General features: G+C 42.2%; 1 protein-coding gene across 10 annotated transcripts in view; it reads right to left on the minus strand.

Moving 5' to 3' along the window:
• FGGY (FGGY carbohydrate kinase domain containing) overlaps window positions 1-23,361 on the minus strand; it is a 523,600-nt gene that overhangs the window by 460,229 nt on the left and 40,010 nt on the right. For all 10 annotated transcript variants that reach the window (XR_003033849.2, XM_024989463.2, XM_024989462.2 and 7 more), the window contains one exon: window positions 17,661-17,812. Coding sequence is in view for 9 of the 10 variants with exons in the window: in XM_024989462.2 (XP_024845230.1) it covers window positions 17,661-17,812 (152 nt within the window). In the remaining variant the exon portion in view is untranslated. The remainder of the gene's footprint in view (window positions 1-17,660; window positions 17,813-23,361) is intronic.

Here is a 23,361-nt window from a genome sequence, read left to right on the forward strand (position 1 = left end):
AAACCATAATGAAAAAGAACATTTAAAAGAATATTTATATATGTGTGTATATATACATATTTATATATGTGTATACATATATATAGACACACATATATATAACTGAATCACTTTGCTGTACAGCAGAAATTAACACAACATTGTAAATCAATTATACTTTAATAAAATACATTTTTAAAATAATAAAAAAATTTTTAACGCTAGGTTCTCCTACTTGGTAATTACATTACTTCTGAACAATAGTCACCTAATATCTCTGGGTCTCCCTTTGTTCACTTACAGCAATGTTTAACTCGCACTGTTAGGATTCAATTCAATGAGGTTATACATGTCACAATGTTCATCCTGGCACAATCACAAGTAAATGTTAGTTTCCCTCACAATCCTTACTTTTCTCAAATTATATGGGACCAATCTGTCTCCCTTATTAGACTCTTAGGTCCTTTTAAGAAGAGATCATAATTTATCCACCTGTGTCCCTGAGATAACATGAAATAATGATTTCTTAAATGAAATACTTATTGACCACGCAACAGTTTGTCCATCAGTCCCAGTTTGTGCTGGGTGTGTGCTACACATGAAGTTAACCATAGATGAAAGGCAGGAATATACTGGTCCTAATTCTTAGGTTGCTTATTGGCCAGGTGGAGCAAAGAATCTGCATAGGAAACACTCAGCAGGGATGGATAAGCAGCAAAAAATAATTCTTAAGTTTGAAAACATCTGATTTATAAACTGAGAATGCTGCATGGTCATGAAAGAAAGGCACTGCTGTGGGCAGGCAGCAGAGGGGTGGTATTACTTGCGAGGGAGAGCCTGACCTCAGTGTGGAGAGAAGGCAAAGACTAAGGAAGACGGGATGGAGACGTCCAGCTCCAGTGACGGCTTGAGCAAAGTGCAGGAAGAAGCAGCAACACTATCCATGGTCATGAGAGAGGAACGCTGGGAAGGTCAGGCTGAGAGACGTGTGCCAAGGCGGAGGAAGAGGGAAATTCATATTAGATGCTCAAGTCAGAAGACAACGGGGACCACCTTGAGTCCTGAGCAGGGGGTGATTTGTGGATCCAGTTTTAGGAAGGGGAGGATAGCAACAACATGGAGGGAAGTCTGGAGGGGAGGGAGAGGTAGGAGGACCAGCTTCCATATACTTTTCAGACACAGAAGGAAGAGAAAGGGCAGAGGGAAAGGAAGAATAAGGAAGAGGAAGACAAAAGAGCAGAGAAGATGAGCGAGAAGGAAAGTGAAACAAAAGAAAGTAGAAGAGAGGAAGGAAGAAGAAAAAGACAAAAGCAAAAGACAGAGAGAGAGAGAAGGGGAAGTAAAGGTGAAGGGAAAGAATAGGTTAAACATGAGAAGGGAATAAAATGAGAAGGACAGAAAAGCAGCAAAGTGAAAGATGCATGGCAAACAAGAGCAGGACCACGACAACGTCCCCAGGACGAGACAGAGGTGGAGAAGGAAGGGCAGAAGCCGGAGCCCCGCGCGTGGTCTGCAGCCGCCTCTCCTCTCAGGGAATGAAGTCATGGCTGATGTCACCGCCTCTGAGTCACACGCCCACCAAGGAGGTGTTCCATCCCACCCTCCCAGACAACAGGGGCTCATTCCCTGCCTTGTGCTCTGGGACACTGTCTAGTCTGGTCCTGAGAGGACTGAAATGAGCAGGGTTCTCCTTGGGCCCCGGGAGGACACCGCAGCCACAGGAGCACGCCAAGCCTGTCGTCATTGGTCCAGGCCCTGCAGTGGGATGGTCAGAACAGGTGGGACAGAAAGTTCTGACTTTCTCTGACTGGGGCTAGGGCTCCATTCCATAACGTTTATAAAGGAAATTCCCACGATGAATAGTAGCGAATTCGCAAAAGGGCCTAAAAAGGTGCTTTTAGACTGACTCACAGAACTGCTTTCTCACGTTCGAGGCTCTCACCACGCTCCCACTGCAGCCCCAAGGAGGCCTGCTTTCCTTGGACGGCCAGACCCCTCCCCGCACCAGTCATCCACCCTGCCGAGCGCCCGCTTCCATCTACTCCCAGCCTACACGTCATCTCCTCCCGACTCCTCTCCCCTAACATGGGTGTATTTACATCCTGCTTACAGAGCGCTGTGCCTTTATTTCTGTTCCTCTACTAGAATATGAGCTGCTTAAGGACAGGGACTCTGGTTTACTGCATTTAACCAAATACCTGGAATAAAACACATTTTCAATATGTTTTCATATTGAAACACAATATTTCAAACACAAATTTCAAATATTTGCTGAATGAATGAATGTCCCTGTCAACTCTGGAAGGAAGTGATAGGCACCATGCTAGCATTTTCAGACTTCTCTGAAACACGGGCCCGCTCTTATAGCCATAGTCCTAAGAATGTTGCTTGCTGAAGACAGTACCCTAAAGTTACACATAACGATGCAAGTGAAATTGCTCTGGAAGCAGTTGCTTGGGGCATCTGAGGATGGATTTTCTCTCCCCCTGGGACTGTAAGCTGTTGTAGGAAGGGTAGAGGATTGAGTTAGTTTTAATTTAGATGCCCTGCTCTAACACTCACACTCAGCCTGTCCCCATTTGCTCAAACACAAATGACACCACCCATTCCCCGAGCTGTCCAGCAAGATTAAGCATAGTTTAAAGAAAAAAAAACAGTGCTTACCTCAAGAAAATATGGATTTTTACTTTCATCCTTAGCTTTCTTAACTGCATTTAGAGATGAGCATATGGAAAATAGACTTCATTAACCTCTTTTTTTCCTAAAAATCAACTTTTTCTGTTCTAATCATCATCAGAAAATACATCACTACCACCAGCACTCTGCTGCTGCTGCTAAGTCGCTTCAGTCGTGTCCGACTCTGTGAGACCCCATGGACGGCAGCCTACCAGGCTCCCCCATCCCTGGGATTCTCCAGGCAAGAACACTGGAGTGGGTTGCCATTTCCTTCTCCAATGCGTGAAAGTGAAAAGTGAAAGTGAAGTCATTTAGTTGTGTCTGACTCTTTGCGACCCCATGGACTGCAGACTACCAGGCTCCTCCATCCATGGGATTTTCCAGGCAAGAGTACTGGAGTGGGGTGCCATTGCCTTCTCCGTACCAGCACTCTACAACTTACCAAATACCTTCTGATACAAAATATTCGTGTCAATACCTTTTATGGACAGGAAACTAAGGCCCGTCAGAGAAATGAATTTCCTAAGATCATGCAGAGAGTAAGTGAAACCCTAGCCACTTGAACTCCAAACCTAGTATTTCTTCTTTGCTGCCCCTGTTGCTGCCTCCCAGGACATGGGAGGTGCTCAATAAATACTTGCACAGTGATTCACTCCCTTTCTCAGGTCCATGGGCTGGTCTCTGACCTCTGGCCAAAGCCAGACCACATGGCCTCACGCCAAGACAACTGCAGTAGGCTTCACTCTAGTCCCGATTCTCTCCCTATCTATCTTAGGCTCACAGAACACCAGCACTGAAAGAGAACTTCAGGGGTCATGGAGAACAGCTGTTCCCAAATGCCAGACCCTGACTGCTGCTAGCCCTTGACTGGTCATTTTTGCTAATCAGTGGCGAATAATATCAATAGAGAAGATGAAATACTTATTATTAATAATACTATCAATAGTTGATTGGTAAAAAGATCTCATGTCCTGGTAGCTCACTTTGCTTTTCTTGGGCAAGCTCCAATACTCTACACACGCAACGTTACTGGGAGAAAAACATCGATCTGTGCCACTATTCTGATCCTTAAACAAAGACTGAATGAGAGACAGAGACCAAACAGGGCAGCCACTACCCGGGCAGCTTCTATTTCCCTCTGAACACTCCCTAAGTGAAAAGTGAAGTCGCTCAGTCCTGTCCGACTCTTCGCGACCCCCTGGAGTGCAGCCTACCAGGCTCCTCTGTCTATGGGATTTTCAAGGCAAGAGTACTAGAGTGGGTTGCCACTGCCTTCTCCATCATTACTCCCAGACATAACCAATTAGATCATATCTTCTTATTTTCAATAAGCAGTCAGCACTTCTCAAATAATGCAGAACATTGATTTCCAGGTATTTATCTCTGTATGCTATTTATCCAAATAGATTTATACTGGAATTGAGCACTTTAGAAATGTATTAATAGCAAAAATACATTAAACACTCATAATTGGACCACGTATGGCTTTCCTTGTCTTCTATATAGATATACTTACCCATTCATTAATTCCCTAGTCTTGTGTTTTTGAGCCAGAAGACACTGACTGTTGAGAAGACAGAGCCTGGAAGCCAGACTAAAGCAGCTTTTTGAGAAGGTGTGGGTAGGAGTACTGATGAGGCTGTAGAGCTGAGATCAGACTTTCTTTTATTACTGAGGTGGTGCCCAAGTTTCACCTAATCCTCAGCCTCTCCATACAGGAAAGATTCAGAGATGTGGGCTTTCATGCAGATCCTGGAATCCCTTTATCATTCAACCACCAAAGTGGCCACAGCTTCATGCATAGAGACTGGACTCCAGTGACATCTTAGCTACAGAAGTACCGCCAGGACCCCCAGGTTCAGAACAGTTAAGGAAGTAGTTGAGTCGTTTATTCATGTTTTCCAACTGTAAACATTTCAGGTGAGTGCAAGGAGAAGGAAGAGGCCAGACCTTTGGGAGGTAACTTCCTGTGCTGGGTCACAGAGAGAAAGAGGGAGGTGTTGGAGCTTGTGTAGCAGAGGAAACCTCAGATTTCACCCATTTCAAGCATGATTCTTCAATCGTATGTCTAAATAAGTAGAATTTTTTATTCTAGACTTCATATTTCTCTTAAAAATCTGAGTTAGACAAAATGCTGTCTGGGATTTGAAGCTTAAACTAAGAGAACTAGCTCTCTTTACCTAGGTATCTCATCCGTAGGCATGGGGGTGGGGGGCGGGGAGCATTGCCTGATACAGGCTGGAGTTGACCAAATAACCTTTACTTCTTCTTAAATCCATTTCCTAGAGTTAGAAAACCCAGGTTTTTGCATTCCAGCACTGCCAGAAGTCATAGAGCTGGGAGGTGGTAATCCATCTAACTCTCTCCATCTTCAGCTTCTTTATCTTCAAAATAAGTGATAACATCTATTTCATAGGATTTTCAGACGAATTAACTGAGATAGCAGACTTAAGAGCATATGGTAGAATATTTAATAAATTCTAGTGCAGGTGTCAATAATGTTCATGGATAGCAATCAAACAGGGTCAATATCTTGAGTAATATTGATAAGCATCTCAAAAAAGTAAAGGGTTTTAATATTTCAACATGCTTTCACAAGTGTAATAATGTCTTGTGCGTGCACGCTAAGTTGCTTCAGTCATGTCCGACTCTTTGCAGCCCTATGGACTGTAGCCCACCAGGCTCCTCTGTCCACGGGATTCTCCAGGGAGAATACTGGAGTGGGTTGCCATGCCCTCCTCTAGGGGATCGTCTCGACCCAGGTATCAAACCAGTGCCTCTTGTGTTTCCTGCATTGGCAGGCGGGTTCTTTACCACCAGCACCATCTGGGAAGCCCAACAGTGACTCAACCTATTCCAAAAACTTAAGATGGCCTGATTGGGTGGACAGAAGGACAGATAGATGGACATACACATGATAAGCCAAGCACAGTACAATACTAAAGACAGAATCCAGGTCAGAGTTCTATGTGTTCATTATAAAACTGTTCCTACGTCTCTGTATGTTTGACAATTTTGACAATAAAGTGTTGAGGGAAAATGGCTTTCACAGCCTGTTACACTTGATCCTAGCCTTGGGAGCCCCTTGAGATAAAGGATGCTCTCGGCTTCCACTCTGCCTCCCCATCCCAGGCACAGTGCCTTTCTCACAGTATTTACTAGATGAATGCTTGTTTCACTGATTAAATGAACATAGTCCTACAATAACAGAATAGTTATTCTCATTTTGAAGACAACAACAGAACAACAACAAAAGAAAATAAAACCAACCTGTATGTTCAGAGAAATGAGACTACTACTTCAGAAGAATGCTCTGACTTATGTCCTTCCTAACTTCTGGCCTGCCTCCTCCCTTTCCCTAATTAACATCCACCTCTCCTGGGCCTCCAGATTTCCAATGGAACAGTTCACCTCAATGAAGCTGACCGTGCTAATGAGTTCCTATATACCACAACAAGCATTAAATACACTGTCTTTTTTAGCATATTTTCTAAAGACAGTTCTTTCCTCCAATAGATATGACCTCCATTTTAACCTGGTGAGAAAAGAATTTTGTTCAATCTTTGTCTTACATTGAAAATAATACCATGTAAGAATAAGGCCAGTGGAACATAGCAATTGTTCTCTCACTTCTCTATATATTCTTAGAAGTAGCTGACATCCCTACACACTTGTCAGGACGGCTGGCAGCAAGGAAGCTGGGGACAGGGGCTTTGCTATTTATTTCAGCCATAAGTCTGCCTTAGACCAGAAAACAAGGAATCATTTGGAAAATATTTATCGAGTATGTTTTCAATGCCAAGCACCACGTTTGGGTAAGGGGAGGAAACAGGTATGGAAAGAGATTTGGTACCTACTTTTATGGAGCTCAGAAACCACCAACCTAAATGAGAAAGGAACATGATGCAACAGATGACAAACAAAAAACAAGACAGGATTTAGGGCCAGAAGCACCTTCATGAAGGCCCAAGCCTGATACCTGTGGACAAGGCACTGCATCTATTTGAGGCTTATTCTGTTTATCTATAAAATGCAGCAAACGTTCAGTATTTAACTCACAGGGCCATGTCATCAATCAAATAAAGAAAACACAGTTTCAAGCCATAGAAGCTGTAAAGTAAAATACAAAATATAGTATCATAACAATAGCTGACGTTTATTAAATGTTATTAGGTATCGGGCCAAGTCCTTCTTTTTTTAAAAAATTTGGCCTGCTTTTTAAAATCACTTTGTTGGCCTATAAAACTAAAAGAATACAGCACATAGCTGGCATATAAATCAAATATGCAAATGCAGGGATAAAGAAAAGATTCACTGTCCAGGTAAATGAAGACAGGCCATGAGCCTCAACACTCCATATATTTCAGTTACGAGCCCAGTTTATGGGAAGACCACCCTGGAGAGAAAATCCACAACAGATGCCCTAACACCAGCTGACAATACGGTCGGCCGTGCTCAAAGGCTGGGAGAAATCTGGTCCAAACGTAATATGGCCCTAGTATAAACACTCTAAAAAAGAGCTTGTTTGATTCAGATGATGTGTCTTCAATTTTCTTGGGGATGAAAGAAGCAACACAAAGGGGTTAGTCCCCTCAGAGTACAAAGACAAGGAGAGAAGAACAGAGGAGTTCCTGCCTCTATCTGGAGGCTTCATTTCACACAAAATATGCAGTGACTTGAGGTGATAGGCTGCAGCCAAGGGGTGGCTCTGGGGTGGAAAGGAGCAGTAATACTCCAAACTTCCTTTTCCACAATAGGGAAGAGAAAAGTAACATATGCTTGACATGCAGTGATCTTTACTTTGGAACAGAACAGACACACCCAGCAACCAAAAATGGCATGACAAATGATTTAGTAAGTTTACCCATTCATCCATTAAAATATTTACTGAGTTATCACTGTTAGATACAAAGCAAAGCAATGCCCCAGACATCACAGACGTGGAGATAAATGAGATGCAATAATAGGTTAATAAATTCCAGGGTAGGGGTAAGAGGAAGATGCCATAGGCGGAGCAGAGGGTGGGACTCTAATCAACACCCCATGGTGAAAGTCAAGGAAGGCTTCTCAGAGCTTGAAGAATTGGTATAAATTTCCCCAAGTGAAAAGAAATCATTGTAAGTTTACCATGCAGAAGGAAGACCTCAGCAAAGATCCAGAGGTGTAAGAGAACATGGGTAAGGTATCCTTAGATCCACTGATCAAGAAATGCACCATCTGGCAAGACTTTCCATTTCTCTAAGTATTCTGTTATAGGAAAAGTAATGATGGAGTCCTTGAACAAATTCTTGCGGCCTGGGTCTCAGCTCCAAGCGCCCAGAGGGTTAGTTGCTGGAAGAGGAAAGGGTGAAGCAGGCTGGGTGGGGAACCTGTAAAATGCAGGACACTCACCCCTTTTTGAGGGACAGCCCCAGCGCAGCTCTGGCCAGTTCCTCCCACATGGGAATGTGAACCCAGGACTGCCAAGTCCTTTTATTATTTTTTCGAGAGGAACAGAGAAATCTGGATTTTTATGTGAAATTTCTTTTTTTTTTTTTTTTTTATGTTGGACACTAATTCAAAAAGGAATTTTTTTTTTTCAAGTACAGGGTGGGTCCAACAAAACCCATCTGGGGACCAGATTCAGTTTGTGGGCTGCTAGCCTATAACCCTGCACGTGGGCAGAAATGAGTCACAGAGCAGTGCAGGCCAATGGATAGCGCCCAGGGCTGGAGGCTGGACTAGTGAGAATCCTGGCTCTACCACCTACTTGTGTAGCTTTAAAAAAACTACTCAAGCCCCCGGGTCTTGTTTTCCTCATCTGTATAATGGAATAATAATACCTGTCACAGAGTGGGTTAGATGAAATAATGTATGTAAATCCCTTCATATAGTGCAGATGGTTTAAGGAAATAATCCCAGCGGGGGCGAAAAAAAATCCCATGCTAAATAATGAAGTGCTGTAGACCAGAAAGGATACCTGGAACTATAAGATTATTTTTTAATGGAAAAGACTAAGAAGTAATAAAAGCCTGAGCACTGTGCTGTAACAGTAGCAAACTATTCCAACCATGGATAGTATCTCATTATTGTGCTTTGTAATGATATATGCAGCCATTTTTTCCTATACTATAAATTTCTTAAAACAAATGCATTTGTAAGACTGTAGAGCCTCATAATTTTTCCCTTTAACATTGCAGTGTAAACTCTGTTGTTGCTATACAAATATTTATTATCTACCCAGTACATGTGCCAGAAGTATTTTTTTTTCCAAAGTCGTAACATAGATCATGTCACACCCATGTTTAAAATCCATCAACCATTTCCCACTGCTCTTAGAATAAATCCAAATTCCTGCCAATGACCTCAAGGCTGTGTAGGGTCTGGCCCTTGGTCATTTCTCTAACCCCCCTTCTGCCCCTGTCTGCCTCGCTCATACCCTGCCCCTGGCCCTGCTGACCTAGGTGGATCTCATAGGTGCTTCTCTCCCCTGCGAGTCTTCTCTCCACTGAGTCTGCTGCTCCTGCTTCCTGAAAATCTCATCATTCTTGTCAACCGAAACCTCCCAAGAGAACACACCAGCCATGCCAAATCTGTTCACCTGAGTTTCTCCCTCATAGCATTTTCCAGGAAACAAAATCACTTTGCATATATATTTGTTCTATTTTCTGTCTCTCTACACCAAAATCTAAGTTCCCAGAAGCCTACGCAGGGCGCTCATCTATCTTGCTCACCTTGGCATCCCCAATACTCATCACAGAGGAAACACTCAACCAATATTTTGTAAATGAAAAAAAATGATCCCAGCACCCATTGTTCCCAGCCTCAGATGCTCCTGAAGTTGTCACATCCAAGTTTTTTCCCTGAACTAGTTTATGCAAACCCTGGAAGGCAAACATTTGAAGAAGCAGTAGACTGAAATGGTGATAAGCCCATTCTGTGGGTCTGAAATGCCAAGGTTCAAACCCCAACCTCGCCTTTTATTAGCTGAATAACCTCAGGCAAGTTGTTTAACATTTCTGAGGCTGTTTTGTCATCTGTAAAAGATGAGACTTACTTTCTAGGGTGGTTGTGAAGATCAGATAAGTTTAACTGGGATGAAATGCTTAGACAAGTGCTAGATATATAATAAGAACTATGTACATTTTAGCTACTGATTTCATCTATTTCCTTGGCTGTTGCTGTTGTTCAGTTGTGTACAAATCTTTGCAACTCCTTGGACTGCAACACACCAGACTTCCCTGTCCTTCACCATTTCCTGGAGCTTGCTCAAACTCATGCCCATTGAGTCAGTGATGCCATCCAACCATCTCGTTCTGTCATCCCCTTCTCCTGCCTTCAATCTTTCCCAGCAGCAGAGTCTTTTCAAATGAGTCAGCTCTTCACATCAGGTGGCCAAAGTATTGGAGCTTCAGCATCAGTCCTTCCAAAGAATATTAAGGGCTGATTTCCTTTAGGATTGACTGGTTTGATCTCCTTGTAGTCCAAGGGACTCTCAAGAGGCTTCTCCAAAACCACATCTATTTCCTTATTCTGTTCTTATTGCTTAGTTCAAAATGGCTATAATTTTGTGAAGGCAGAGATCACTTTTTTTGTGAAGGCAGGCCCCCATAGGACAGAAAAGAGACAGGGTGGAGCTGTTTGTATGGTTTTTGATGTACATATACTTACATGATATGAGGCTAGAAGTAAGACATTTAACCTTTTTGGGGGGCCTTAGTTTCCTCATTTATGGGCTTCCCCAGTGGCTCAGCAGTAAAGAATCTGCCCGTAGTGCAAGGAGACTCAAGAGATGTGAGTTTGATCCCTGGGTGGAGAAATTCCCCTAGAAGAGGACATGGCAACCCACTCCAGTATTCCTGTCTGGAGAATCCCATGGTCAGAGGAGCCTGGCAGGCTACAGTCCATAAAGTCACAGAGTCAGACACAACTGAAGCGACTGAGAACGCATGCATCTTCCTCATTTATAAAAAATGATAAATCTAACCACAAGATAGTATAAAAATTAAATAATCACTGTGGAATAAAATAACTCAGGGGCTGTAAGCATTGGTGAATTTTAGGGGAAACATGTACAAGATATTCAGTAAGTCACTCTGCTTTGCAGTTCAAAGCTGGCTGCCTTCTGGTACAGGTATCATACATAGGATACGGAGGATTCAGATAAATGAATGACTCTGAAAACATGTTTTACACTCTTCTACTATTTTCTATGACTGTTGATTTGCCTGACAATTTTGTGGTCATTTTTAGATGCTCTCTTTAGCTATTATTCAAACAGGAAAAACATGCAACTCATTACACTCAGTGACATGAAATAAGATATTCTAGTGTTTAACATTCTCTCAATTGGCTATAGAACGTTACTGACATATCCATCAGTAGAGACAAACATTTTAAAACACAGTGGAAGTGAGAATTAAACTACTATTTGAATATCTACTGTATATTTTACAAATATCTGACTAAATTACAATTAATTCCACAAGACTGACATTATTGTCATTAGTCATTTGACAGCTACGCATGCTGAAAATCACAGACATTGATTTAGTCAAAGGTCATGCAAAACTGGTAAATGGCGGAGAAAGATTTCAATGCAAGTGTCATTTGCCTTCAAATCCAGTACTTGTTGTTGTTACACAACTGTGTTCTACCTCCCAAAGTTCCTGTCTTGTATTAGCTCTATGGCAAAGACCTGACGAATGTAGGTAAATAATATCAAGACCTATGCATGCATTTAAAGCCAGAGTAACTAATAGAGAAAGACTAGTTTCCACTATATTGCCATCAAAAAAGAAATGCTCCATTTTTAAGACAGAAACTGACACTGTTTATCTTTCATAAAGTTTCAAGACAAGAAACCTGAAGAAAAGAAAATAGATCTTACTATATAATCAAGAGGAATAGAAGAATAAGGCTGGTCAAGGCACTTACTGTGCAAGCCTCTCACTGTACAGAGGAGACAATGATCGGGCTTTCCTGAAGTCTAACAGTTTTCTTTTTAATAGTTCCTACTGCAAAGCATTCAACTGATACCTTGCACAGCTAGCAGGAAGTTATCAAACCACCTCTCTGGGCATCCAAACTCCCTGGTTGCTCCCAAGACCCTACATATACAGGAAAAAGCACATTAGAACCAATCAGAATATCACTTACTCATTTTCCCAATATGTTACCAAGAGAACAGAAGCAGAAGTGTATGGACTAGGGAAATGAAAGGGACAGATACGTGTTCTAAACGCATCAACAAAATTCTCTGACATTCTAGCCAGTTGCTTCCAGACTTTGGAATGAACAATGAAAACTGCAAACTATAAAATGATTAGCTTTCTGCTCTGCTGACAATGGCAAAAAAAGGAAATGAGTTAAAAGAGGGGTTGGAATATCTCCATGCATCCTCTACAAGCCAGTTAATTATCTTCCATTAACACTGAGCTGTCAGGATCGGCATCAGCCCGTTAACTTACTTGACCTTCCTCAGCCTGCACCTCGTTACCCTACGATGTTTCATGTTTATAAAGATAGGAGACTCCAGCTGTTTCAGCCTGAGAGAACTTAATTTACATTTGGCCTTCATTAAGATGAGAGTCAGAATCATTGAGACCAAATGGAGAAGCCAGACTGCTGGGGGTTATGAAAAATTCAAATGGCATTTTTCCTTTTATCTGACAATTCTTATTAAGGAGACATACGTCAACCTAAAACACATAAACCTTAAATGAAAAAGACACGATTAAAATTCCATATTGCAGAACTAGGACTCAAGTGGCTTTGCCCATGAGCCATGGTGGTCCTAGTACATCACTCTGTCTTCTGGGAAGTCTGAACTCCAAATTCTATCCAACTGCCTCTGACATTCGATTCCAGGCTAAGCACAAGGAGCGCATGAATGACAGCAATACTGAAATGAGTGGTCAGCTCTGACTCCTCCACCTAGCTCACCCCTCGTGGCCAATCAGCCTCAATGTCCTGCTGACATTAATCCCTAACAGTTTTGGGAACCTGTCTCCTCTCCATCCCACTGTGCCTAATTCAGGTCTCATCACTTCTCACCTGGAGAACTGTAAGAGCTCCTTATTGTCCCACTCAAGTCATTCAAAAAATATTTATTGAGTACCCATTATGTGCCAGGCATTTGATTAATATAGGAACACAGCAAGGAACAAAATGGACATCACCTCCATCTTCCTGTGGATTACAATGGTTGGAAGGGGTGAGCTTTATACAAGTCGTTACACAAATGGACATGCCATTACAATTTATGAAAGATATAATGAAATAAAATTTAAGAGTAAAATGACAGGGCTTCCCTGGTGGTCCAGTGGTTAAGAATCCACCTGCCAATGTAGGAGACATGGGTTTGAACCTCAGTCTGGGAAGATCCCACATGCCTCGAGGCAGCTAAGCCCAAGTACCACAGCTACTGAAGCCCACGTGCTCTAGAGCCCATGCTCCACAACAATAGAAGAGGCAATGAGAAACCCGAATATTGCAACTAGAGAAAGCCTGCACGAAGCAACCAAGACCCAGCTCAGCCAAAAATAAATCAATTAATGTTTTAAAAAAGAGTAAAATGACAAAAGACCTCTGATTTACTTGAAAGTCAGAAAAGGCTTCTTTAAATATGTGACAGTAAAACTGAGATTTACATGATGAGTTAGAATCAATGGTGAGTAGAGGGAAGAATATTCAATCAGAAGGCCCAGCGTCATTTAAGACCAGAGATCAGCAAACATTTTCTATAATGATTTAAGAGAGTAAACATTTTCAGCTTTGCAGGAAATGCAATCTCCATCTCAAATATGCAGATCTACTGCTGAAGTACAAAAGTACCTCAGACAGTCCATAAACAAATAATGTGGCTGGCTGCCAGTAAAACTTCACGGCCACCAAAGTCTTAATTTCATCTCATTTTCACCAGTCACAAAACATGACTCTTCTTTAAATTCTTATTCAACATTTGAAAAGGTAAAAGCCATTCTCAGCTCCCAGGACACCCAAAAGCAGGCAGCAGGCCAGATTCGGCCCATGGCCATAGTTGGCCAACCCCTAGTCAAAGACTCTGAGATGGCAAAGACCTGGAGTGACTGAGGCACTCTGAGTGGATGGATCACTATGGATGGACCGGAGACAGCAAAGTGAGGGACACACAGTAAGCAGCAGGGGGGAGGTGAAAATGATATCCTACACCATCTTCTGAGCCAGATTACAAATTTTGGAGCTTATCCTAAGAGCAAAGCAAGGCCAATAAAGTGCTATAATCAGAAAAATAAGAAAACTGATTCTTGGGGAATTCCCTGGTGGTCCAGTGGTTAGGACTTGGCACGTTCACTGCTGGGGCCTGGGTTCGATTTCTAAGCTCCCACAAGCTATGTGGCATGGGCAACAAATAAATAAATTAAAAAAAAAAAAAGATAACTGGCTCTTACTCCCCACCACACACACATTTTCTTACTCCTAGTCCAATCTTTTCACCCTGCCCAAGGTATCTAGGATATTTCCTCTTTTGGCTAACAACCATCCTTAATTTCTCTCACCAAACAGGCTCTTAACAAATCAAGCCCAGGCTACTTACCTGGTCTCATTTCCTACTACTCTCAGGGAAGCATCCCAGGCTCCTGTCCTGGGGCCTATGTACCTTACAATAACAAAAAAACAGTCTCTCTAGAATATCCTTCCTTTATTCTCTACTAGGCAAAACCTCCAGTCATATCTTGAGGCTCATCTCAAGTACCTTGTCCAGGAAGCAAATTATTTTCCCCAAAAGCACTTTTCATATTCCTGAATCACAGTGCTCAGTGCATGTTCTGCTGGCTCTGGGTCCATGCTTCTATCTTCCTTATGCTTCCCCACCACTGTTCCCACTGGACACTGTGCCCCTCGAGGGTAAGGCTGAGTCCTCCTTGTACCCATGCCCCCAGTGCCTACCATACTGCCAGCTGACGGCAGGACCACAAGTAAGATTTGACAAACTAAGGAATGAATGAAGAATAACCACCTAGCAGCCCTGTGAACTTGCATAGTCTCATGTTCTGATGTTGAATGTGCTGTTGGACAGTTAGTGAAGCTATGTGTATGCATGTATGCTAAGTCGCTTCAGTTGTGTACAACTCTTCGCGATCCTATGGACTAGAGCCCGCCAGGCTCCTCTGTCCACAGGATTTCTCCAGGCAAGAATAGTGGAGTGGGTTACCATGCCCTCCTCCAGGGGATCTTCCAGACCCAGGGATCAAACCTGTGTCTCTTACATCTCTTGCATTGGCAGGTGGGTTCTTTACCACTAGTGCCATCTGGGAAGCAGTACTTTCCTATGTCTCAGTTCCCCATAGGCCCACTAAAAAGAAGGAACTGCTTCCCACTTCTCCATACACAGATACTTTTCAGGATATAAGGGTAGAAAAGCCTTTAGAACCAAAAGTGGTTTTGTGAATCTGCAGGCAGGAACATCAGCACCACCTGGGAGCTTGTTAGAAACCCAAATTTTCAGGTCCCATCTCAGGGTTACTAAGTCAGAATCCACAGTTCAGTAAGATCTCCAGGTGATTCATTTACACATTAAAGTTTGAGAAGCTATAAAGCCACTGGCACACTTTAAGGAGAAGATGTGAAAACTGATTTCTTTAGAAGTTGTTTTGATTTTGAATTTGCAAACACAGTAAAACCAAAGGAATTCTCAGCAAGGATTCCTGGGTATGCTTACCAAAAAATAAAAATCAATTAAAAAAAAATCTGAAACACAGGTTTGAAGCTCAATGTTCAGGTAGTTGAATACACAGTGAGGCACGGTTTAGAGCCTTACTCAGAAAATTCTGAAATGGAATCGACTAAATGAATGGACAGATGGATGGTCAGTCTTAGGTCATAAACACAGCCAGGCAATCTAGATGTTAATTATTTTCTGTGGGTTTTATTTAGCTTACTTTGATCTCAAGCACATAGGTAAATATCCGGACAAGCTTATAACTGGATGTATATTAAGATCTCCTGGGATACAAAGCACTAAGCTGGCTACAAACCAGGTGCTCAGGAAGGTGCTGGTACTGCACCAATGACCACCTGTCCCATTCTTCTCACCTAATTTAGAATGGCTCTTCCTCACCTATGGCCAACAAGGGTGACATGGCCAACCCATTTGTTCTTTTGTACCATGTTTAGGCGGAGAAAGCAATGGCAACCCACTCCAGTACTCTTGCCTGGAAAATCCCATGGACGGAGGAGCCTGGTAGGCTGCAGTCCATGGGGTGGCGAAGAGTCGGACACGACTGAGCAACTTCACTTTCACTTTTCACTTTCCTGAATTGGAGAAGGAAACGGCAACCCACTCCAGTGTTCTCGCCTGGAGAATCCCAGGGATGGGGGAGCCTGGCGGGCTGCCATCTATGGGGTCACACAGAGTTGGACACGACTGAAGCGACTTAGCAGCAGCAGAAGCAGCAACCATGTTTAGGCTGGCTTAAAGACCACCACCACCCCTGTTACTGGTACTTCCTGGACAAGCAACTTTAAAGAGGGTTTCAGCACTGCATGACAAATGGAATGAGCTGGGATTTAGAGACCAGGAGACACCAGTTTACGTTCTGGCTCTATCATCTATTTGGGAAAGTCATATAACCCTCTCTCTCAGCCTCAGTTTCTCATGCCATCAAGCAGTCAGAGGTTGCTAGAATGAAATCAATTAAAACCTATCAAACACAGAATAGAGTGTGGGGGCAGGTGCAGGGCAGTTTAGTAATCTGATTTGTATTTCAGGATATTTTGGTATCCAGTTTTCAAAGTGAACCAATTCAACTCACTCACTTTCTAGATGGAAAAAGTGAAGCCTGGGATGACAAATACAGTGTGATGCTAGTAGAGTCAGAATTAGGATCCTGAAACCCCAAACTCCTAAAACACTGTATTTTCAAACTCCTAGCAAATACATACATCTTTCTGCAAATTCAAACTTACAAAATAGCTCAATATACTAAACAAGTAACAACCCAAGCCTGCCTTAATTATCAATATCCTTTTTGCTCATCTCTCTCTGTCCCATGGTGGCAATCCAAGGACACCTTCTCAGTACCCTGAGACTCCCCCAACCCCACGTTTGAGTAATTGAAGAATCAACCCACCAAAGCCAGTAAATGAATCATGTCAGGCCTTATCCTTAGATGAATTCTCTTCTCACCAGAGCACTAGGGGTTTTCAAGTCCTTCCAGTTCCCAGAGGACCTGAACTTTCTCATGCATCCATATCTACCAGGAACCATTAAGTTGACATCACCATTCTCCGCACTTCATAAATGATCCTAACATCTGGAAATGGGAACCACCTGCAAGTGCTTTGTCCAGAGATCACCTTATCACACAAGGACATGGAAACTCAGGTTCAGGTGAGATGAGAAAGGCATTCCATAAAATGCCACCAAGGTCAAACATTAATCATTGGGGGCTAAAAGTATGCAGAGAATGTTCCCGTTAGAAAATCAGGACTTGAATCCCAGCTCTGCCACTTTCTAACTGGAATGGTAATTAACCTCTGTGAACTGCAGTAGAGTAGTGGGTGTTATGAAAAATCAATTTCAGAGTCAGTTTTAGGTTCAGATTCTGGCTCTGTTGCATGCTTCTGAGTCACTTAGAGTGAGCTGACAAATCTCTATTAGTTTTAGCTTTTACAAAACACATAAAAAAGAAAAAGAAAACTAGAGGGTTGCTGCTAAGATTAAGTTGCTTAGGGTGAGCTGATGAATCTCTATTAGCTTTAGTTTTTACAAAACACACACAAAAAAAGAAAAAAAACCTACTTTATAGGGTTGCTGTTAGGATTCAAAGAGATAATCTCTGTCAAAAACTTATCACAGTGCCTTGCATGAGTTATGCAGAATGACTTAACTGCTACTGAATCAATAAAATGGGATCAACCTTCTGGGAGTTGCTGGAAAAATCCAACACAGCAGACTCGAGCAGGGTGCCTGGTACAGACAGATTCCCTGGAAGGAATCCTCTGCTATTATGAGCAATCTCTCCCCAAGCCTGTGCACTCACCTCTTTTAGCCACAGAAGCTTCGGGGCCTGCATCTCCACAGACATTACACCCCCAACGTACTGCAGGACGCTGTGCTTGGTCTCGTTGATCCGGTGGACCTGACTGACCGCCCGGTGATCCAGCCACATGATGATGTTTCGACGGGAATCCCCTAGCAAAAACAAGGAAAGTGAGGACACAGGTACATCCTTGTCATTCTAATTCAAGGGGGTGTTTGTGGATTCCCAAGGGCAGAAATCTTCACAATCGCTTCTATAGTTTCACACATCAACAGGGAACACCACCAGCACCGACTAGTACATCCCACCCGAACCTCGGATCTCCCTTCAAGAGATGTACTCTTTGAATATAGTTTCAAGGTTAAATGTCTACACAAAATCCTAGTCAAGATTCACTGATTAATTATACAGTATTGCCATTCATTCTCTCAACTTTTCCCCTCTCCTATCCCTTATATCTAAGAAAAACTTTTCTGGACATATACTCAAGCAAAGAACCAATGAAATAAGCCTAAATGATACTTCAGTTTTTTAAGGTATGCCTCCTGGAAATCAGGACATACAATTTCAGGTATAATTATCATATGCATCTACATAATGGCTATTATCTGCTTATAGTCTCACTGCCTCTAGTCACTTTAATTAAAATTAGTTAATTTAAGTGCTTTTTCCTCACTTGGTTGGTTTTGTGGAGTGGAAAACACTGGAATATTTTTTTTTCCATTTGGGGAACCAAGCAGACCTAACGAGGAATGCTCTTTCAGTACAGAGATACTGAAAAAGTTGGGGAATTTTTCTCAGCCTGAGTGTTCTTCTCTATAAAATGGGGATAACCAGGCCTAGATGGATTAACTGAGATTTTTTTCACTCATTGAACAAAAGATAATGTGCATAAAGATATGGCACATACTTGTCGCATAGCAGACCCTCGAGAGGAATGTTTCATAGGAAGCAGAATGTGAAACCAGCTGGAAAAGGAGCATGGCCAGTGCCCCTAGCCTCCTGCTTCTGACACCCTGCAGCCCATAGAGAAACTAGTTGCTCCGCTGGCCCTCCCCCAGCCTTGTTAATTCATACTGCAGTGACGGGCAAGTCACTACTCTTCACAGCCCTCTGCTTCCTCCAATGGCAAAATGCAGAGAACAGCAATGAATATGCCTGGCAGATTATAAACAGGAGAGAGAAAAAGGACTCCAGAGGAACTGAGTTCACGCGTTATTTTATTTATTGGCAAAATAACTGCAGCTATTATATAATTTTTGTTAATAACAAATGTTTATAAAGCTCTGTGTGTGTGTGTGTGTGTGTGTGTGTGCAGCCCTGTGCTAAACATTTTATATACATTATCTTATTTAATCTTAAAAACAACTCTGAGATCTAGGTCATTTTCAATGACAAACTGCCTTCAGGCTTGAAGACCTGTCTGCTCTCTCATAGCTGGGAAAAGCACAAATGTGTTTTGAAAGTAGATCTGTGCAGAGAATGGATAAATAAATTAGTAAAACAAGTTTAAACTTGAGCTACACCAGTTGGGGTATTTTTAAACACAATATATATTGTTTGTTGTTGTGCGTATACACACATGTGATAAAAGCACAGAAGAAAAGTGTTTGTGAACACCAATTACAGCAGAACCATCACCTGCTGACAGAGGAGAGGAGGAGGGCATGGACTAAAGTGGTTTTTTCTTAAAAAAAAAAAAAAAAGAATTGTGGCAAATGTGATAAAACTTCATCTGTTTATCTTCATACATACATAGGAGGCTGTTATCTTATTTTCCTTACTCTTCCATATATTTGAAAAAGAATTTTTAAAACATAACAAAAAAAGTCAACCTGAGAAAATACTAAATTAGGTCATCTTTGAAATAAGCCAGGGCCTCAATCACTGATTTGCCTGACCAGAGAGATTTCAGGTCCCAAAAAGCTCCTCAAACAACATTAACACATTGAAAATAAAAGAAAGTACATGAAACCTTCCATAAGCACATCTAAGATTTTATATAAAGGGCTGAGTGGATTCTACTATATAACAAAACCACTTACAGCTCTGGTTCTCAACCCTAGTTGCACATTATAATCTCCCGGGATAGCTTTAAAAAATACTAATGTCCAGGTCCTATTCAAGAACCATCACAGAATCACAAGGTGGGTGTGTGAACACACATCATGCATACACACACACACACACACGTGTGTGGGTGTTAGAAAGGACAGTATCAGTATTCTGATACCGTGGACAGTATCTTCAATATTGTGTAGAATGTATTTGCAGCTGCTTCAAGACAAAAACACCTGTTGCTAAACTATTAACTGTAAAGACCAACTGATCAGCTACCACTGCTCTACATGAAGAGGCTCTCAGAATGACATAATGAAGACTGTGCAGAATCAACTACTTTACTCTATTTATTATGATTATTAACTAATAATGTTCATTATAGACAACAACATGGAAGGTGATCCTTCCAGTGCTTGTAGAAAAATACAAACAAATGACTCCACTGAAAGTTCACTTCATCTTTTATTAACCATTTGCTACATGCCAGACACAGTGCTGGGTGCTAAGATACCAAGAAGAATGTGCCATAGACCCTGCCCTTGTGGAGCAGGTGGGTGAGTGGACAAAACTGTATGTAGTAATGACTGCCAGGACAGAAGACCTGGACATGGTACACATAAGAGGAGGGGCACAGAGAAGCCCCCAGTTAGCGAAACCTGAGGCTGCACAGGGGGCTTCCGCTAGGCGGGAAAGCTTTTGGTTAATTCTGAAAGTGACTGGTCGCTGGGTAGGCAGGTGAAGAAAGAGTGAGGGAAGAGGGATCACACAACAGAAACAGCATGTGAGACCAACAGAGCACAGACCCAAGACAGCATCATATTTAATACAATTGGAAGCAATCTAATAGAGAAGAATTAGGGTTACATAGTCAGTTTACCCTTGGGCAGATTATTCATCCCTGTACTCATTCAATTAATACTGTGAATGCCTCACAGGAGGTGTTCCAGGGATACTTGAAGGAAATGACTAGATCAGAAAACCATCTAAACATGAGGTTTCTGTTGCAGAGTTGGCCTAGGTAGTAACTTCCTCCCTGACCCTAAATTATCAGCCTCAATTGCTCTCCCTCCCAAGAGCTCCTGTGGCTGGAATGACTGACCCAGAGTTATGGTCTGAGCCAGGCAGGCTGTAGAGGTAGGAAGCACAGAGCAATGTCACCATGGCCCAACCCAGAGCTAATCTGACCTTCAAAGGAAGAGAAACCAAACAATGTGACGACTTTGTCACACAGGTCAGTGTCCTTAAACTATTGTACTTAGCTTACTTGAGAATTTTTCTCTTTTTTTTGGTTACCATCTAAAGATGGTAAATTTTGCCAGTCTTGGGGGTTTTGTTTTAATGTCTGTGTGTGCTCAGTCATGTCCGACGCTTGGTGGCCCCAAGGACTGTAGCTCGCCAGGCTCCTCTGTCCGTGGAATTTTCCAGGCAAGAAAACTGGATTGGGTCGCCATTTCCTATGTCAGGGGATTTTCCCAACCCAGGACTGAACGTGCATTTCTTGTGTCTCCTGCATTGGCAGGTGGATTCTTTACCACTCGCACCACCTCAGAAACCCTTGGTTTTAACAGTGATAGCTAATTTTTTGATCCCACTCCACAATTACTCCAATTGACCAATCAAGAATGGGTCATTGCCAGGTAAGGAGAAGTCATTAAAGACCCTTTAATTCATCCTTAAAATCTGAATTTCACTTTCCAACACAGGCTAATCCACTGCATATAAAATCTAACCTTAATAGAACCTGCTGAAAGGCAAGAAACTGGTAAGAGGAACCTGCAGCTGGGTGCATTTGATGAATGGGTACATTTTAACCTTTTAGGTGGAATACAATTTTTTTCAACACTTATAATTATGGCTGCAACCTGGCTACTCTTTTCTTTAATAGGTTGCAACCTAATTACCCAATATTTTCAACACATAATTAGGGTAGCTTCCTACATACCCTTTTAATTGTTAATAGGAAGCAATTCTACCTACACTGAGAAGAAAAGATGGTATCTGAGGGTGCTTGTATAAGCAGATTGAACAAAGAACTCTTCTTCCTCCATTTCAAATGTTCTTGTTCCTAATATTTTAGCTGTTCATTCATCTGTACCCAGTGATTCTCCAAATACTAGAATTATTGAGAAGACTATAAAAACACGGATAGCCTAAGTTCACCCAAGCCAACTGAATAAAAACAACCCTGGGTAAGGCTCATGAACTGATATTCTTAAAAAGATCGCTAGTTGATTCTAACATGCAACCAGATTTAAAACCCTGTATTTTAACAGATTAGAGGCATAGAGTCCTTGGAACTTAGGGCTCTTAGCATCTAAAGCCCCATACAAAATGAGAATTCCTCATACAACATCCCTGACAGAACATCACCTGACCGCTCCTTAAAGCCATCCTAAAAGCAGCCCTGGCAGCCTCCCCACGCGGCCTGCTCCGTGGCTGGAGAGGGCTTGCTGCTGCTGAGCTGAGTGCGCAGGTTCGGTCCCATTCTTTGGGTCTCTGCTCTCTGAAGTGGTCCAGACCGGGACCACTCCTGGGCCAGAACCATGCCAACCGAGCCAGTGATTGGCCACTTGTATTCATCTTTGAAGCCTTAACACTTAATAAGACAGGGATTGGCACACAAGCTGTGCTAGTAAATGTGACATAATTAGAAAAAATGTGTGTGTGTAAAAGATGGTCACCATTACTACTTGTGCTAATCATTCGTCCATTTGCATACTTCTTCAGGGCATGTCATTTATAGATATCACTGTTCCATGCATCAGGTCCATAGGAATGAGTGGAACACATTCTCCTAAGTTAAAGAATTCATAATCGGATGGAAGAAAGTTTTCTAAACAATCAGGTATCAGTCTCTCACTTAATTCTCACAGCAAAGTGCTGTTTCATTATTCCAAGTCTTTCAGAGATGAAACCAAGTCATGCAGAGGTTAAGTGATACACTCAAGGTATCACAGCTCAGCAGTAGCAGGGTTAAGATCTGAAACTGTCTGACTCCAATTTCAGAGTGTCTCAGAGTGTCCCAGTGTCTACAGCCACCATTTAAGAAAGGGGCTACTACAGCAGTGTCCACTACTAAGGATTTCTTAACACAGCCCAAAGCATGCTGTGGTGCCTATGCTGGTAACAGCCAATTGAAAATGCAGAGAGCCACACTCCTTGAGATGCAGCATGCAATTTCCAATGCACCATAGTCTCCACCACTCCCAAATGTATGCCACCCCTTAAAAGGATAAATATCAGTTGAAATTTATCTCTGCACATGTGCTATTATTTTTCTCAAATTTGGCCCACTTTACTCACTTCCATTACCTACCTGACTTTTGGGGTTGCAACTTCCGTGCTAGCACTATTGGCTAAAGTATCCCAAAAGGGCACATACTCATCCATGAAAATTTTCTGATGGCAGGTGCAGGTGGCATTTAAACATTTGAAACAGCTCATTATAGTACTCATGAGTGTCTGTTAGAACAACATCATTCAATGGGAACATCTTTGGTCTGACTATTGAAAACAGAGAACATTTGTTTCCAGCTTCTGTGTGATATATGGTTCTACCTATCTTATTCTATTTCCTTTAAATTAACTTGACTCATCCACTCAAATGAAGGTGGTGGTGAAATTCATATGCATAAGCAAC

The sequence above is a fragment of the Bos taurus genome, chromosome 3 (genome assembly GCF_002263795.3).
Source record: "Bos taurus isolate L1 Dominette 01449 registration number 42190680 breed Hereford chromosome 3, ARS-UCD2.0, whole genome shotgun sequence".
Classification (NCBI taxonomy): domain Eukaryota; kingdom Metazoa; phylum Chordata; class Mammalia; order Artiodactyla; family Bovidae; genus Bos; species Bos taurus.